This window comes from Oratosquilla oratoria, chromosome 5 (assembly GCF_046742065.1).
Source record: "Oratosquilla oratoria isolate Oo_2021 chromosome 5, ASM4674206v1, whole genome shotgun sequence".
NCBI lineage: Eukaryota > Metazoa > Arthropoda > Malacostraca > Stomatopoda > Squillidae > Oratosquilla > Oratosquilla oratoria.
The window spans coordinates 37,893,811-37,911,600 of NC_134781.1; the positions used below are offsets into that span (position 1 = coordinate 37,893,811).

General features: G+C 37.3%; 1 protein-coding gene across 3 annotated transcripts in view; it reads right to left on the reverse strand.

The window, feature by feature from the left end:
• The window catches only part of LOC143025470 (uncharacterized), a 78,541-nt gene that overhangs the window by 32,601 nt on the left and 28,150 nt on the right, over positions 1 to 17,790 (reverse strand). For 2 of the 3 annotated variants that reach the window (XM_076185185.1, XM_076185187.1), the window contains exons 3-5: positions 12,992 to 13,249; positions 12,431 to 12,721; positions 12,157 to 12,321 (exon numbers count right to left, since the gene is read on the reverse strand). In XM_076185185.1, coding sequence (XP_076041300.1) covers positions 12,157 to 12,321; positions 12,431 to 12,721; positions 12,992 to 13,249 — 714 coding nt within the window. The remainder of the gene's footprint in view (positions 1 to 12,156; positions 12,322 to 12,430; positions 12,722 to 12,991; positions 13,250 to 17,790) is intronic. The other variant, XM_076185186.1, reaches the window with a different exon arrangement.

Below are 17,790 nucleotides of genomic sequence, written 5' to 3' on the forward strand. Positions count from 1 at the left end.
ATAGGTCCCACAGAAAAAATAAATAAAATAAAATAATAATAATAATAAATAAATAATAATAATAACCCACACTTGATAAAAGCCACACTGACAACATTAAGCATTAAAAGTTTCAACACAGAATAGGCCAGGCCACAGACTCAAAATGCCCCAGATGCAACCATCATATGAAGAATACAGAACACCTCTTACAACAGTGCCCCATATAAAATCTTTCATATGTAATCCCAAAAATCTTGTATCTTGTATTCTATTCTTAATTTATATATATTATATTGATGCTGATTTATTTATTGTACTGAGACCAACCACTCCTCCAGGAGAGAATGTGGGTCTGGCTCACAATATATATATATATATATATATATATATATATATATATATATATATATATATATATATATATATATGCAATGGATACAAGAGGTATAGAAATGAGGAAAAACCATTGAGATTGGACCTAATAATAATGGACAAGGTTGAATATAAGACACCAATAAGTAAAAGTGACCACATATTAGTTGAACTGGAACTAAATGAGGAAAAATACATGGAAAAAAACGAACAATATAGAAAGGGAAAAAATACACAAAGAGGAAACAACAGTAGAAGAGAAATGGAATATTTTGAAAAAAATTTATAAAGGAGTGGAAAAGTATGTTCCAAGACAAAAACAAGAAAAAGAGTATGTAAAGTGCTGGTACAATAAAAGGTGTAGGGAATTAAAAGACAAAAGGGATAAAGCTTGGATAAAATGAAAAAAAGACAAAAGACCTGAAAAATGGAAATATACTAGTTGTAGAAATGAATATGTACAAGTGTGCAGAGAAGAAAAGAGAAGATACGAAAGAGATGTCATAGAAAAATGTAAAGATCAACCAAAACTATTTTACAAATTTGTAAACAACAAACTGAAAAACAAACAAGAATTAGAGAAGTTACAACAAGGAGGAGTTGAATACACAGAGGAAATAGAAATGGCAGAAATTGTGAACAAGCATTTTAAATCTGTGTTTACAAGGGAGAACACACAACCTAGAGATATCGAATGGGAGGAGAAAGTTCCCCCTATGAAAGAGATAGAAGTATCAAGGAATGAAATAATGAAACACTTGAGTAATCTCGATGTCAGAAAATCGCATGGTCCAGATGAAATGACAAACTGGATTTTGAGAGAATGTAGGAATGAAGTAACAGACAAAATACATAGTTTAATAAACAGTTCATTGAAAGAAGGAAAAGTTCCAGATGATTGGAAAAAAGCAAATATAGTACCAATATATAAAGGGGTGAAACAAGGAAGACCCTACTAACTATTGACCGGTCTCTCTTACAAGTACGATAGTGAAAAAAAATTGTGAAAGAATGATCAAAATTAGATGGGTAAGGCATTTAGAAAAAAACAATGTATCAAATCCAAGGCAATGGGAGATGGAATTCAATATTATGAAGTGTAGTATAATGGAATTTGGAAGAAGCAAAAAAAAAAAAGTGGTATCATATAAATTGGGAGAAGAAATAAAAAAGTAGAAAATGAGGAGGACCTGGGAGTCATTATTATGAAAAATATGTCCCCTGAGAAACATGTAAACAAAATTTATGGAGAAACTTATAATTCAATAAGAACAATCAAAGTGCCATTAACATACCTGGATGAAGAAATGGTGAAGGAAATACTAGTCACATTGATAAGACCAAGATTGGAATATGCAGCGACGACGTGGTCACCAAGTACAAAAAAAATGTATAACAAAACTTGAAAGAATACAAAGAGCAATTACAAAATTGGCACCAACACTCTCAAAACTATCATATGAAGAGAGACTAGCAAAACTTGAGCTACAGACATTAGAGCAAAGTAGAGAGAGAGGAGACTTGATAACTATCTATAGAATCATGAAAGGCATAGAAACTATTGATAGAGAGGATCTAATAAAATGGGATAATAGAAATACAAGAGGACATGGAAAGAAAATCAAGACAGACAGTTATAGAAGAGACCTGAAAAAGAACAGCTTTCCCCACAGAGTAATAGACATTTGGAACAAGTTAGATGAGAAAGTGGTGTGTGCAAAAACAATACATGAATTTAAAAACAGTCTAGATAAGATGAGATATAAAGACGGGACATCATGAGCATAGCTCCCCTTCCCGTAAAATACAACTAGGTAAATACATATGACAATTGAAGTGACAGCAAAGATTGGACTCCAGAAAAAAACTACAATTTTCTTGGATCTCAATGACGAGGGAGTACCTGAGTTGTATTAGTAGGGAATGGGAAAGCTCGTGTAGTGGGAAGGTGAAGAAAAAGGAGAAGGGGAGGGAATACTTAGGAAAATGGAAGGAAATGAGGAAGGTGACAAACGGGCTCCGGAAGTCGGAAGGAATGTCAACAAGAGATGTGCAGACAGAGGTGAAGTCGAAAAGATTAGTAAAAATATAAAAATTAGAAATATAGATAAGAGCAGCACAATGGAAGGTGAAGATAATTATTTCCATGGATTTAATGAGGGACAAGATGACAACCTCCCCCGATTATCAAGTCTAGAGGGAAAAACTAGCAAAAATGAATGAACAGTGAGAGGTTAGGTTCAGTCAACTTACACGGATAACACAAAGAGTTGATTAATTGGAAGAACTAAAGGAGAACCAAAACCTAAACAAAGAAATAGAAGATTAAAAAGACAGTTAAAAGGATAAAGTTAAAAGTTAAAGGATGAGAATGAGGAATTAAGGAAGAATAATAAAGACAATAGAGAGTCCATAGCAAAAGAGGTACAGGGTTAGAGACAAGCCCAAGAGAACAACAAAATTGAATTTAGAGATATAGTAAAACAACAGATGAAAGAACAAACTAAGGACACCATTGTTAAAGTGATGAGAGAGAAGGAGAATATAGTTAGAGACTTAGTGGAAAAAAAGAAATGTATAATTATATTGGGGATGGAAGAGAAGCATAATCCAAAATAGGACTACAAGAACAAAAGAGAAGGAAAAGGTAAACAATATATTAGAAGTAATTCAAGATGAACAAGAAACAGGGAAAGAAATTCAAGAAATATATAGAATAGGGAAATACAATATAGATAAGACCAGACCAATTAACCCCTTCCATACGGTGCCGCACACGTAGGCGTCATGGGGAGCGAGTGTATTCGCGAGGCTGCCATATCGGCGTCTTGATTATATTTATTGAAGTCGCCCCTCCATAATGACATTCTTTCTAATTCTTTTGTAATCGCATTTTCTATGGTTATCAAAATTCACGGGTGAAGAGAGAACGGTCAATATAAGCGGTGACTATATTTTATGATGCGAGTATTATTACGACACGTCGTACGGCTGGCATTGGCTGCTGCCACTGAGATCTAAGTCCATGACGCCTACGTGTGCGGCACCGTATGGAAGGGGTTAAGGTTAAATTCAAGTCACAAATGACAGCAGAGAATATCTTAGCAAAAACAGGGAAACTAGCAAAAAGTGATCTATATAAACAGGTATGGATAAAAAGAGAGGAAAGAGAGGAAGAGAAAACAAAAAGAATAGAAGCTAACGAAAAAAATGAGAACAGAACAGAGTCTGACAAAGAGAAATTCTATTGGAGAGTAGTGGATATGTGAGGAAATGGTTCATAGCAAAGAAAAACGGAGGGGAAACAGAAAACAGGATGGAGGTAGCAGAAAATTAAAAGTGTCTTACACAAATACAGATGGCTTAATAACAGGCGTGAATGAACTAAATGATTACCTGAAGGAAAAAGACCTGGACATAAGGGGAATTGTAGAGACAAAATTGAAAGGTCCACTACCACCCAACAGTGTAGGACATGGTGCATATAATTATTGGATTAGAAACAGAGAGGTAAAACAAGGGGGTGGAGTTATGTTCCTGCCTAAGAAGGATATAAATGTGAGGAATGTCACATATGGAAAGAATAGAGTAGAGATGATTATGATGGAAGTGGAGGTCAAGGATGGGAAGAGCAGGAAGTTTTTGGTAAATTATGTGCCTCCTAAAATGGCTTCATGGGAAGAGAAAGAACATAAAAATATGTTAGAAGACACAAGGATAACACTAAATAAGATAATGGAAGATGGAGAAAGAAGAGTTATAATGGGTGACTTTAATTGTAAAGAAATCTGCTGGGAAAAGATGACAGTGAAGGGTGGAGACGACCTATGGGGAAATGTACTACTTGATATGATTATAGAACATACAATGAAGCAATGGAAACAAGAGAATACTAGATATAGAAATGAGGAAGAACCATCGAGACTGGACCTAATAATCACATCAGAACTCGAAATAGTGGACAAGATTGAATACAAGACACCAATAAGTAAAAGTGACCACATATTAGTTGAACTGGAACTAAATGAGGAAAAATACATGGGAAAAAACGAACAATATAGAAAGGGAAGATTGATGCATGGAAAAACAAATTTTTATAAAATATGAGAATTCTTTCAAAAAGCAGACTAGGAAAGGATACACAAGGAGGAAACAACAGTAGAAGAGAAATGGAATATTTTGAAAAAAAAAAAATATATATATATATATATGTATATATATATATATATATATATATATATATATATAAAGGAGTGGAAAAGTATGTTCCAAGACAAAAACAAGGAAAAGGATATTTAAAGTGTTGGTACAACAAAATATGTAGGGAGTTAAAATACAAAAGGGATAAAGCTTGGATAAAATGGAAGAAAGACAAAAGACCTGAAAAATGGAAAATATATACTAGTTATAGAAATCAATATGTACAAATGTGCAGAGAAGAAAAGAGAAAATACAAAAAAGATGTCATAGAAAAATGTAAAGATCAACCAAAACTATTTTATAGATTTGTAAACAACAAACTGAAAAAGAAACAAGAATTAGTAAAACTACGACCAGGAGTTGAATACACAGGAAATACAAATGCTATATATATTAATGATATGGATGAAGGAATTGAAAGTTATATGACCTTCACAGACAATGCAAAAATTTATAAAAAAGTGAACACCAAAGAAGATTGTGAGTCGCTGCAGAGTGATCTCAATAAAGTATGGGAATGGAGTAGGAAGTGGGAGATGGAATTCAACATTAACCCCTTCCATACGGTGCCGCACACGTAGGCGTCATGGACTTAGATCTCGGTGGCAGCAGCCAATGCCAGCCGTACGACGTGTCGTAATAATACTCGCATCATAAAATATAGTCACCGCTTATATCGATCGTTCTCTCTTCACCCGTGAATTTTGATAACCATAGAAAATGCGATTACAAAAGAATTAGAAAGAATGTCATTATGGAGGGGCGACTACAATAAATATAATCAAGACGCCGATATGGCAGCCTCGCGAATACACTCGCTCCCCATGACGCCTACGTGTGCGGCACCGTATGGAAGGGGTTAAGAAGTGTAGTATTATGGAATTTGGAAGAAGCAAAAAAAGAATAGTGGGATCACATACATTGGGAGAGGAAGAAATTAGAAAAGTGGAAAAAGAGAAGGACCTAGAAATCATTATTATGAATATGTCCTCCGAGAAACATATAAAAAATATTTTTGGAGAAACTTATAATATAATAAGATCAATCAAAGTGGTATTTACATACCTGGATGAAGAAGTGGTGAAGAAAATACTAGTCACTTTGATAAGACCAAAATTGGAGTATGCAGCGACAACGTGGTCACCAAGTACAAAAAAATGTATAACAAATCTTGAAAGAATACAAAGAACAATTACGAAATTGGCACCAACGCTCTCAGATCTATCATATGAGGAGAGGCTGGCAAAACTTGAACTACAGACATTAGAGCAAAGAAGAGAGAGGAGTAGAACTAGGAGTGGAGGAGGAATGGGGATGATTCAAGGAGGGAGTCATAAGGTGTGCAAAGATGGTGTGTGGAACAAGGAGGGCAGGAGGAAATAGAAGGAAGGGTAGTGAGTAGTGGGATGAGGAAGCAAAGAAGGGTGTGGAAGAGAAGAAGCAGGCATTCACAGATTGGTTACAAATTAGGAAGAGGGACTCATATGAGAGATATAAAGTAAAGAGAAGGGAAGTTAAGCATAAGATAAAGGAAGCAAAGAGGAGAGATGTGAAATGGGGTAAGAATATGACAGAAAATTTTAAGTAATAAAAAGATGTTTTGGAAAGACATTAAAAGAGGAAGAAGAGGTGAATCAAGTAGAGAAGAAAAGGTAAAAGGTGCAGATGGAGAGATGATAATGGAAGAGAAGGCAGTGAGAGGAAGGTGGGGAGAGTATTTTAGGGAGTTGCTAAATGTGAATGAGGATAGGGAGGGAAAGGTAGTTGCAGTGGGAAGCGCTAAGAAAATGAGAGTGATGAGTGAGGAAAATGGAGGAGAAATAGGGAAAGATGAAGTGAAAGCAGCTGTTAACCCCTTCCATACGGTGCCGCACACGTAGGCGTCATGTTTTTACATTCTCCCAAATGTGCCCTGAATCCCATTCTCTGTGGTTTTCAAAATTCGCGGGTGAAAGAGAGAACGATCGATATAAGCGGTGACTATATTTTATGATGCGAGTATTATTACGACACGTCGTACGGCTGGCATTGGCTGCTGCCCGCGAGATTTAAGTCCCGTAGTGAAGTGGTTAAGATGATGAGAGTAGGTAAGGCACCTGGGTTGGATGGATGCGATGCAGAATGTCTGAAGAAAGGAGGTACAGTTATGGTGAACTGGCTGGTGAGGTTATTCAATGTTTGTTTAAGAGAGGGTAGAGTGCCAGAGGACTGGAGGAGTGCCTGTATAGTTCTGCTTTACAAGGGAAAGGGGGACAAGTGTGAGTGTAGTAGTTTCAGAGGGATCACCTTGTTGAGTGTACTTGGGAAGGCTTATGGGAGGGTCTTGATTGAGAGGAACAGTGTGGTTTTAGGACAGGTAGGGGTTGTGTAGATCAGATTTTTATGGTAAGACAAATATGTGAGAAAGCTATAGGAAAAGGTAAGGATGTTTTTTGGGCTTTTATGGATTTGGAAAAGGCTTATGACAGGGTAGAAAGGAAGGCACTGTGGGAGGTACTGTAGATATATGGGATACGAGGAAAGCTGTTAACCTCTTCAGTATGGGCCTTAAATCTCGCGGGCAGCAGCCGATGCCAGCCGTACGACGTGTCGTAATAATACTCGCATCATAAATTATAGTCACCACTCATATCGATCGTTCTCTCTTTCACCCGTGAATTTTGATAACCATAGAAAATGTGATTACAGACAGTTTAGGGAGAATGTCATTATGGAGGGGCAACTACAATAAATATAATCAAGACGCCGATATGGCAGCATCACGTATCCAATTGCTCCTCATGACGCCTACGTATGCGGCACCGTATGGAAGGGGTTAAGAGCAGTCAAGAGTTTTTACGAGAGTAGTAGAGCTTGTGTTAGGATTAGAAATGGAGAGAGTGAGTGGTTTTAGGTAAAGGTGGGACTTCGTCAGGGGTGTGTTATGTCGCCCTGGCTATTCAATCTATACATGGATGGGGTGGTCCCAGAGGTGAAGGGGTAGTGGGTCAGGGGTTGGAGATGGTTAAAGAAAATGGAGAAAATGGGAAATAAGCCAGTTGTTGTTTGCTGATGGCACTGCACTTGTAGCATGATCAGAGGAGGGATTGAGGAAGTTAGAGACAGAGTTTGAGAAGGTGTGTGAAAGAAGGAAGCTGAAGATAAATGTGGGTAAAAGTAAGGTGATGAGATGTATAAGGGGAAAGAGTGACAGCAGGCTGGAAGTGAGCATTAAGGGTGAGAGACTGGAGGAAGTGGATAGTTTTAGATACTTGGGTTTAAATGTGGCAAGAAAGGGAGGAGGAGTGGTGGTGGAGGTAGAATGTAGATTGAGAGAAGCGAGTAAATAGTGGAGGTCCATTTGTAATTTCGCTTTTTTTGTTTGTTAAAATTGATTTAGCAACGGATTCTGGTCCAGAATATGATAGAGATGAGAAAAAAATAGGGTTCCATTTTTTCTTACATGTTTAATAGGTAGTATTTTGAAGAAATCCAAGATGGCCGCCATAATACTCATAAAATAGACTTTTTCGTATATCTCTGCATGTAGACATGATATAAACATAAATAATATGTCTTTTTATATGTTTTCACACGCAAGGAAGCCATTTCTGTGATTGATTTGACAAAAAAATGAAAGGAAAATAAAAAAAATTTGTTCCGCACGAAATCTCATAGTTAATCTTACGTAGTCTAGTTAATGCTATGTTTATTTCCCGCTGTAGTACTCATAATATAGATTTTTTCTTTGCAAGTGAACATGATATAACCATGGCTAATTTGATTTTTCTTATGTTTTCAGGTTAGAGGCAGTTCATGAGCGTCTAGAAAAGAACACCTAGCCTACCTCCAAGATGAGTGATTCTCCACCAAGGAAGATTGAAAAGTCTGTTGATTTTGGACTTTGCTTTATTTGCCAAACTACCATCGGACCAACTGATTATACCAATTTTGTGTTGAAGCCTAAACTTTCCTCTGTTGAGAAACTTGCTACTTGTGCTGAGCAACAATATAAATACGGGGAAACAAAGTTTGCGTCGCTGAATAGACGTCTGCAAGACTCTTCTGCTGAAGAATTGCTTGCGAAAGGTCTTCGATACCATAAAGTTTGCTACAAAGATGTTACTAATAAGATGCACATTGACCAAGCAAAAGCAAGGTTTGAGAAAGGAATAGCGTCAGACATCTACTGATCTGGGGGAAGGAGTGTCAATACCCAGAAGGTGTGCCCGAGAAGAATCTTTTGACAAACAGAGGTGTATCATATGTCAGGAAGACACAATCAGTGAATTGCACAAAATCTCTACCAAAAACATGGGACTCCAACTCAAAAATATTGGCCAAAATACAAACAATGAGAATCTCAAAGTGAGACTGAACAGTGTAATTAGTTCACCAGACTTATTACAAGCAATAGCTGAAGACATGAAATATCACCTTCCATGCTTAGTTAAGGCAAAACGTGATATCGCTAAGACAGAAAAACGAGGAGAATCAACCAAAGTCAAATTTCGTCAGGTGCTATCAGATCTTGAAATTCTTGATATTGTAGACTGCCTTCAATGACACTACAAAAAATGTTGTGCTCAATATGAATGAAATTCAGGAAACCTATGTCAACCTACTTAAGGAGCATGACTTACCCCTCTTGGAGAACCACAATTATAAGTCTTACCTGAAGCAACTGATTCTACAGAGCATTGCTGATGTTCAATTCAGCCAGCCCAAAAACAGAACCAAGTCAGAGCAGGTTCTTTCTACAAAGCTTAAAGATGAAGCAATATCAAGCACAATATCACCAGACTTATTACAAGCAATAGCTGAAGACATGAAATATCACCTTCCATGCTTAGTTAAGGCAAAACGTGATATCGCTAAGACAGAAAAACGAGAAGAATCAACCAAAGTCAAATTTCGTCAGGTGCTATCAGATCTTGAAATTCTTGATATTGTAGAGACTGCCTTCAATGACACTACAAAAAATGTTGTGCTCAATATGAATGAAATTCAGGAAACCTATGTCAACCTACTTAAGGAGCATGACTTACCCCTCTTGGAGAACCACAATTATAAGCCTTACCTGAAGCAACTGATTCTACAGAACATTGCTGATGTTCAATTCAGCCAGCCCCAAAACAGAACCAAGCCAGAGCAGGTTCTTTCTACAAAGCTTAAAGATGAAGCAATATCAAGCACAATTACAGCAGACAACCTCAAAAACGACTTAAAGGTACTTTTGCAAGCGGCAAAAATACTGAGGAAGGACATCGCATCTTCTCCAACATGGAAGTTTTATGGAACCTTTGCTGATTACAAGCCGCCCCCCCATGCTCAGCATCTTCTGTAAGCACGCAGTTGGGGGAACAAGGGACGTTGGAGATAGCAGCAGGGAGGAATCCATTGATGTGGGTGCATCGTTGCTTGCACAACACTTTGTCAGTTCTTATTAATCTAATCGACAGCTATCGTATGAATCAAAAAGCAGGGATGGAACATTCAAACAACGATCTGAAACTCCATTCACTGTTGGCTTAGCTCTCGACATACACAAGAATACAAGATCCCATTCCTTGTACTGAAGTGTGTGGGTGCATCGGTTACACTTGTAACAACAAAGTGAACATCAGTGAACTCAGTGTTATAAATATCGGCGAGGATGAATGAGATGACAGAAACATTTTATGTGAACTGTAAAAAAATGATTTTGATTGTAATCGTTTACTCTGGCTTGTTCATTGTGATCGCTTAAATATATGCGTGTATAAGTGTGTATGTAGGTGGGTGTTCAAAATATATGTTCTAATTGAAGCTCGTTCGTTTAATCGAGATACGATTATATAAAGATGCCTCACTGAAGATCGGATTTCATGATAGCAGAACCCATTTTGGATATATTGGCTGCAAAGAAATCAATTTGGACTGTACTGATTCAATATTTCATCTTCCTTGCATTTTTTTGTAAAATTAATGCTATAAATGACTTCCTCGGGTATGAAAACATACAAAAAGACACATTAATCATGTTTGTATCATGTCTACATGCAGAGATATGCGAAAGAGTCTATTTTATGAGTATTACGGTGGCCATCTTGGATTTCTTCAAAATACTACCTATTAAACATGTAAGAAAAAATGGAACCCTATTTTTTTCTCATCTCTATCATATTCTGGACCAGAATCCGTTGCTAAATCAATTTTAACAAGCAGAAAAAGCGAAACGTGGTTTTTGTGACAAATCAGCCTACACTAAAATGCCTTGATGGATTAAAGTGTAATGAGAAATAGACATCTGGGAATGGATGCTAAGAGGAGGTTATATGAAGGAGTGATTGTGTCAACAGCATTGTACAGGGCAGAAACATGGAACATAAGAGAGGAAGAGAGAAGGAGTTTGAATGTATTTGAGATGCAATGTCTGAGAAGTATGATAGGGGTTACTGGGTTAGATAGAGTGAGAAATGAGGTGACGAGGAGAACAGGGGTGGAAAGGGAGTTGGGAGATAGGGTTGATGAAAGAGTATTGGGATGGTTTGGATACATGGAAAGAATGAGTGAAAAATATAAGTAAAAAAGGTGGGGAAGGCAGAGGTGGAAGAAGCGAATATGAGGAAGAAACATGGAACATAAGAGAGGAAGAGAGAAGGAGTTTGAATGTGTTTGAGATGCAATGTCTGAGAAGTATGATAGGGGTTACTGGGTTAGATAGAGTGAGAAATGAGGTGACGTGGAGAACAGGGGTGGAAAGGGAGTTGGGAGATAGGGTTGATGAAAGAGTATTGGGATGGTTTGGATACATGGAAAGAATGAGTGAAAAAGATAAGTAAAAAAGGTGGGGATGACAGAGGTGGAAGAAGCAAATATGAGGGGGCATCCTAGGATAAGATGGATGGATGGGGTGAAAGGGGCATTACAAACGAGAGGAATGTCCGTGGAGGAAGGATGGGAGAGGACAGAAGATAGGGGTGAATGGAGAAGGGTTGTGTATGAATGATGCTGTGATGTGTGAGGGGGAGTGGGTGGGGATGGGGGGTGAGGAAGTATGTACGAGAAAAAATTTGACGCAGCCCAAAGGGATTTCTCCCTGTCTTCTCCTTTTCTGCATAAGGGGACAGAAGGGGAGTCGCTGAATTTTAGAAAGTGGCCTTGCTGTGGATGTGCTGTGTCTTGCAACACTGCTTCTGACCCAGGGCAGTGGACAGGATGCAGGGATGACCTGTCATCCAGGAGGTGCCAAGTTAAGAGGGAGAGAGGAGGGTGGAGGGGAGTGGGATATGTAGGGAATGGAATGGGTGGGAGTGGTTTCTATGTCTTTTTCTTTTTGGCTACCCACCGTGTAAGGGGGAAAAAGCCTTTGGTATATGTATGTCCTCCCATCAAGTGTAAACAACTTTGCCAAAACTGATGAAACATAATTATGTAAATGAGGGTCAACCCAGGGCCACAAATAACAGAACCACTTATTCCTGGCATCTACAGTGAGTAGTCAAAACTATACTGTAAAACCATGAATATTGACAGCTGCCTCTATGTAAATGATTAATTCCTGCAAATATTCTTGTGTAACAAATTATTTTTATTTACATTTATGAACAGGGAATTTATCAATATGAATTTCTGCCCTACCTGTGGAGTTACTGTGATACCTTGGGGCAATATCTGAGAGGCATTTGAAACTGTTAAACTCCCTCCTGCAGCTGCTGCTGCTGCTGCAGCCACCATTTGAGACTGGGATGACACTGTGATAGGTCCAGAACCTGAGCTACCACCCTGTTGACATTTCAGTAGTAGCTGGTAAGAAACCAATCATAAATATTATGGAAAACTGGACTTTACATTACACTGTAGGAAAATCATATCTCATGCTTATCTTTCAAATTTTCCATTGATCAATATTTACCTGGCTCCCAGCTTGACTCTGTTGACTACCTTTGTCATCACTAGTGGTTGATGCTGCAGAAGATACAGTTTGCACAGTAGGAATTGTCACAGTGGGTGTTGTTACTGTTGATGTTGTCCATGTGGCTGTAGTTACAGCCTGAGTAGTTGGCAACTGTGTCATAGTTCCAGCTGAACCTTGAACCATGTGACCCAGGGAAACCATACCTGTACCTCCTGCATGTAAAACTTGTACTTGCTGTGGCTGGCCATTTGGTAATATTATGTGACCTATTTGTGGCTGAGAAGGCACCTGACGAAAAAAAAAACATATATACCAATTATGAACAAATTAAAATCCTTAACAGAAATATCTTACCTTTCCTACTGCCTTACATTTCTCTTACATGAAATCTGTGACCTCGATATGGCCTGTAATGGTGCCCCTATTCTCAAAATATAAAACAAAATTGTAATTGCTGTGTGAAAAATGCACTAATTTGATTGCAAGCACTGAAGCTTAAGCAATTTTTCCAAGATACAGAGTAATTCTTTATAATTAGCAAGCACAACAGATACCTACCTGGGCAATCTGGGGGATTACTTGCAAGGTTTGTCCATTTGAAACAACATTTTGCATAATCTGCACTGGAAAAGGAATGGTTTGGAAAATAGTCTGACCACTGGCTGAAGAAATTGGAATTTGCACTGGAATAGTTGCCTGGGGCATTCCTGCAACTCCAAGCTGTACAACCTGGGCTGCAACTTGCCCCACCTGACTAGCTGCACCAGTTGCTGCTGCACCAGCTGCTTGGCGCACCCCTCCAACTGCAACACTTTGCTGTAATGGGATAATGTATGTATGAGTAGCAACAGATGTACATATTCACAAATATTCTTGTTAACCACTTTCCCTATGTCTACCATTTGTTGCCATAAAAGTATTGCCTTCTAACCCTATACAGGTGAGGGTGGGATGGAGTAAAGAGAGCGAGTCAATTATCCCACACCAGTAAACTCAAGAGTTGGTTTTGTGAATCTGATCAATCTGTTCCTCTTGATCTCTCTTGTTGAAGACCCATCACCTCCTGGAAACTACTTGGGATTGTTAGTGTGAGGCATAGTAGTATGAGGTATTCTGTGTTTTCTTTGTGGTGGTTGCATCTGGGGCAATTTAAATATGTGGCCAGACCTACTCTGTGTTGGTACTCTCTTCATGATGGTGCCTTTAGTACAGGCATGCTAGTGTGGTTCTTTTCATGCTAGTGTGGTTCTTTTCAGGTGTGGTTGGCCTTGTCTAGTCATCTGGGTGTAAATATGCTCTGTGTGGATTTTGTTGTTCATTGTTGAATATTTAGTGGTTTGAAAGATTAATCCTGTTTGTTCAAGGAAGGAACCATCAAGGTTGTGGAGGTAGAAGGGAGCCTATATTGGGTGTACGATGAGGGAAATGGTCACTATTGTGTAGGTCTGGTGCCCATTCATCAACCTGCACACAAAGACAGATTGATGAATATGTAGTTTATTGTTTGTATGTGAAAGACTTAAGGTTGGTTTGTATTGTATAGTGACAGTGAGTGATTTGTTACAAGGGTTGATATTAGTTTGATTTGTGGTGGTGTCTTTAAGTCCCCCAGTAGAAGACATAGGGGTATAGCTGGCTAAGAGTCTCTAATGTCTCTAACATATTGTTTTCTGAAGGAAGTAGGCATAAAGAAAAGATGGTTATTGGACAATGTAGGAAAATTTTGGCTGCAGTGACTCTCAAAGGAATTTGGAGTGTAAATGGTGGTGACGAGATATCCGATTACTGTACCTCCTTATTTGGCTTGGGTAAGAAGAAAGGGGATAGGTATGTATTATGACTTTTTAATTAGGGGTGTGAACATGTGCCTGTGTTTCTTGTAAGCAGATACAGTCATGTTTATATTGATGGAGAAGGGTATGTATGTTTTCACAATTTGGAATGAGTCTTCACCAGTTCAAGTGTATGATGAAATTAATTATTGTTTAGTGTGGTGATGGTTTTGGATTGTGTGTCCTTGGAAGCCAGTTCATGATTTGTTGGTTGTGGTTGCTGCAAGTTTTTCCATGTCCTTGGATATTGTTTCTTGAAGAGCGAAGATTTGATTATTGATTGAGTTAGAAATTGATATGTTTCACTGATTCCAGCTGGATCTGGTGGGGCCAGTGGGAGATCTAGAAGGCTTGCATAGGGTTAGGTAGTGTGTGCACTTAGAACTGGGACAGGATGATTTTTGGCTTTTATTTTTTATTTTGAGGCTGTGGAGGATATTGTATATGATCAATTTATTTTGGTTATTTGTAGGGGGAAAGATTTATTCACATGTTTGGGATAGATGCATGGAAGGGGATGGGTGGGGGATGGATGTGTGTATTTACCTAGTTGTATTTTACGGGAAGGGGGGCTATGCTCGTGGTGTCCTGTCTTCATATCTCATTTTATCTAAACTATTTTTAAATTCATGTATTGCTTTTGCACACACCACTTTCTCATCTAACTTGTTCTGTGAGGAAAGCTGTTCTTTTTCAGATCTCTTCTATAGCTGTCTTTCTTGATTTTCTTTCCATGCCCTCTTGTATTTCTATCATCCCATTTTATCAGATTCTCTCTATCAGTAATTTCTATGCCTTTCATGATTCTGTAAATAACTATCAAATCTCCTCTCTCTCTTCTTTGCTCTAGTGTCTGTAGTTCAAGTTTTGCTAGTCTCTCTTCATATGATAGTTTTGAGAGTGTTGGTGCCAATTTTGTAATTGCTCTTTGTATTCTTTCAAGTTTTTATATACATTTTTTTGTACTTGGTGACCACATCATTGCTGCATATTCCAATCTTGGTCTTATCAGAGTGATTAGAATTTTCTTCACCATTTCTTCATCCAGGTATGTAAATGCCACTTTGATTCTTATTAAATTATAAGTTTCTCCAAAAATCTTATTTATATGTTTCTCAGGTGACATATTATTCATAACAATGACTCCCAGGTCCTTCTCATTTTCTACTTTTTTTATTCCTTCTCCCAATTTATATGATCCTGTTATTCTGTTTTTGCTTTTTCCAAATTCCATTATACTACACTTTTTAGTGTTGAACTCCATCTCCCACTTCCTACTCCATTCCCATACTTTATTTAGATCACTCTGTAGTGACTCACAATCTTCTTCCGTGTTCACTTTTTTTAATAGTTTTGCATCATCTGCAAAGAAGCTAATATAACTTTCAATTTCTTCATCCATATCATTAATATATATAACAAACATTATTGGGGCCAGAACTGTTCCTTGTGGAACACCACTTATTACATCATCCCATTTTGAGTGTTTGTCTCTTATCACTACTCTCATTTTTCTTTCTTGCAAAAAGTCTTCCATCCATTTAAGCAGTTTGCCCTGTATTCCTCCTTCAGTTTCTAATTTCTTAAGCAACTTCTTATGTAGTACTGTCAAAAGCTTTTTTTAGGTCTAGAAATGCACAATCAGCCCATCCATCTCTTTCTTGTATTATATCTATTAGCCTTGAATAGAAACATATTAAATTAGTGACGCATGATCGTCCTTGTCTGAATCCAAATTGCCTTGGATTTAGCATGCTGTTTTTTTTCTAAATATTTTACCCATTTACTTTTGATAATTCTTTCACAAATTTTTGCTATTGTACTTAATAGAGAGACTGGTCTATAGTTGGTAAGGTCTTCCTTATTTCCTCCTTTATATATAGGTACTATATTTGCTTTTTTCCAATCTTCTGGAACTTTTCCTTCTTTCAAGGAACTATTTATTATGCTATGTATTTTGTCTGCCAGTTCATTTCTGCATTCTTTCAAAATCCAGTTTGCTATTTCATCTGGTCCATGCGATTTTCTAACATCAAGATTACTCTAGTGTTTCATTATTTCATTCTTTGTTACTTCTATTTCTTTCATAGGGGGGACTTTCTCCTTCCATTCGATCTCTTCCGGTTGTATATTCTCCCTTGTAAACACTGATTTAAATGCCTGTTCATAATTTCTGCCATTTCTATTTCCTCTGTGTATTCAACTCCTCCTTGTCTTAATTTCTCCAAATCTTGTTTGTTTTTCAGTTTGTTATTTACAAATCTGTAGAATAGTTTTGGTTGATCTTTACATTTTTCTATGACATCTTTTTCATATTTTCTCTTTTCCTCTCTGCACGTTTGTACATATTCATTTCTATAACAAGTATATATTTTCCATTTTTCAGGTCATTTGTTTTTCTATCATTTGGTCCAAGCTTTGTCTCTTTTGTCTTTTAACTCCCTACAATTTTTGTTGTACCAGCACTTTACATATTCTTTTTCTTGTTTTTGTCTTGGGACATACTTTTCCACTCCTTTTTATAAATTTTTGTCAAAATATTAATTTCTCTTCTACTGTTGTATCTTTGTGTATTCTTTCCCAGTTTTCATTTTGAAAGAATTCTCTTATTTTATAAAAAAAAAAAAAAAAAAAAAATTCATACATCAATCTTCCTTTTCTATATTGTTCATTTCTTTTCATGTATTTTTTCTCATTTAGTTCTAGTTCTATCAATATGTGGTCACTTTTACTTAATGGTGCCTGGTATTCTATCTTTTCCACTATTTTAGGTTCTGATGTGATTATTAGGTCTAGTCTCGATGGTTCTTCTTCATTTCTATACCTAGTGTTCTCCTGAATCCATTGTGTTATTGTGTGGTCAATAATCATCTCAAGTAGAACATTTCCCCACGAGTCTTCTCCACCCTTTACGGTCATCTCTTCCCAGCAGATTTCTTTGCAATTAAAGTCCCCCATCATAACTATTCTTTCTCCATCTTCCATTATCTTGTTTAATGTTTTTCTTGTGTCTTCTAACATACTTTTATGTTCACTCTCTTCCCACGAGGCTGTTTTTGGGGGCACGTAGTTTATTACAAACTTTCTGCTCTACTTATCTCTGTCTTCTACTTCTATCATAATCATCTCTACTCTATTCTTTCCATATGTGACACTCTTCACGTTTATATCCTTCTTAGTCAGGAACATAACTCCAGCCCCTTGTTTTATCTCTCTGTTTCTAATCCAATAATTATATGCATTGTGTCCTATGATGTTGGGTGGTAGTGGACCTTTGAATTTTGTCTCTACAATTCCCATTATGTCTGGTTCTTTTTCCTTCAGATACTCATTCAGTTAATTCAGTCCTGTTATTAATCCATCTATATTTGTATAGGACACTCTTAACTTTCTGTTATTTCCATTGTATTCTCTGTTTCTTTTTTGTTTCTCTCTGTTATGGTCCATTTCCTCAATTTCATATTCACTACTCTCCAGTAGAATTCTTCTTTTTCTAACTCCTTTCTGGTCTCGTTTTTTTCTTTA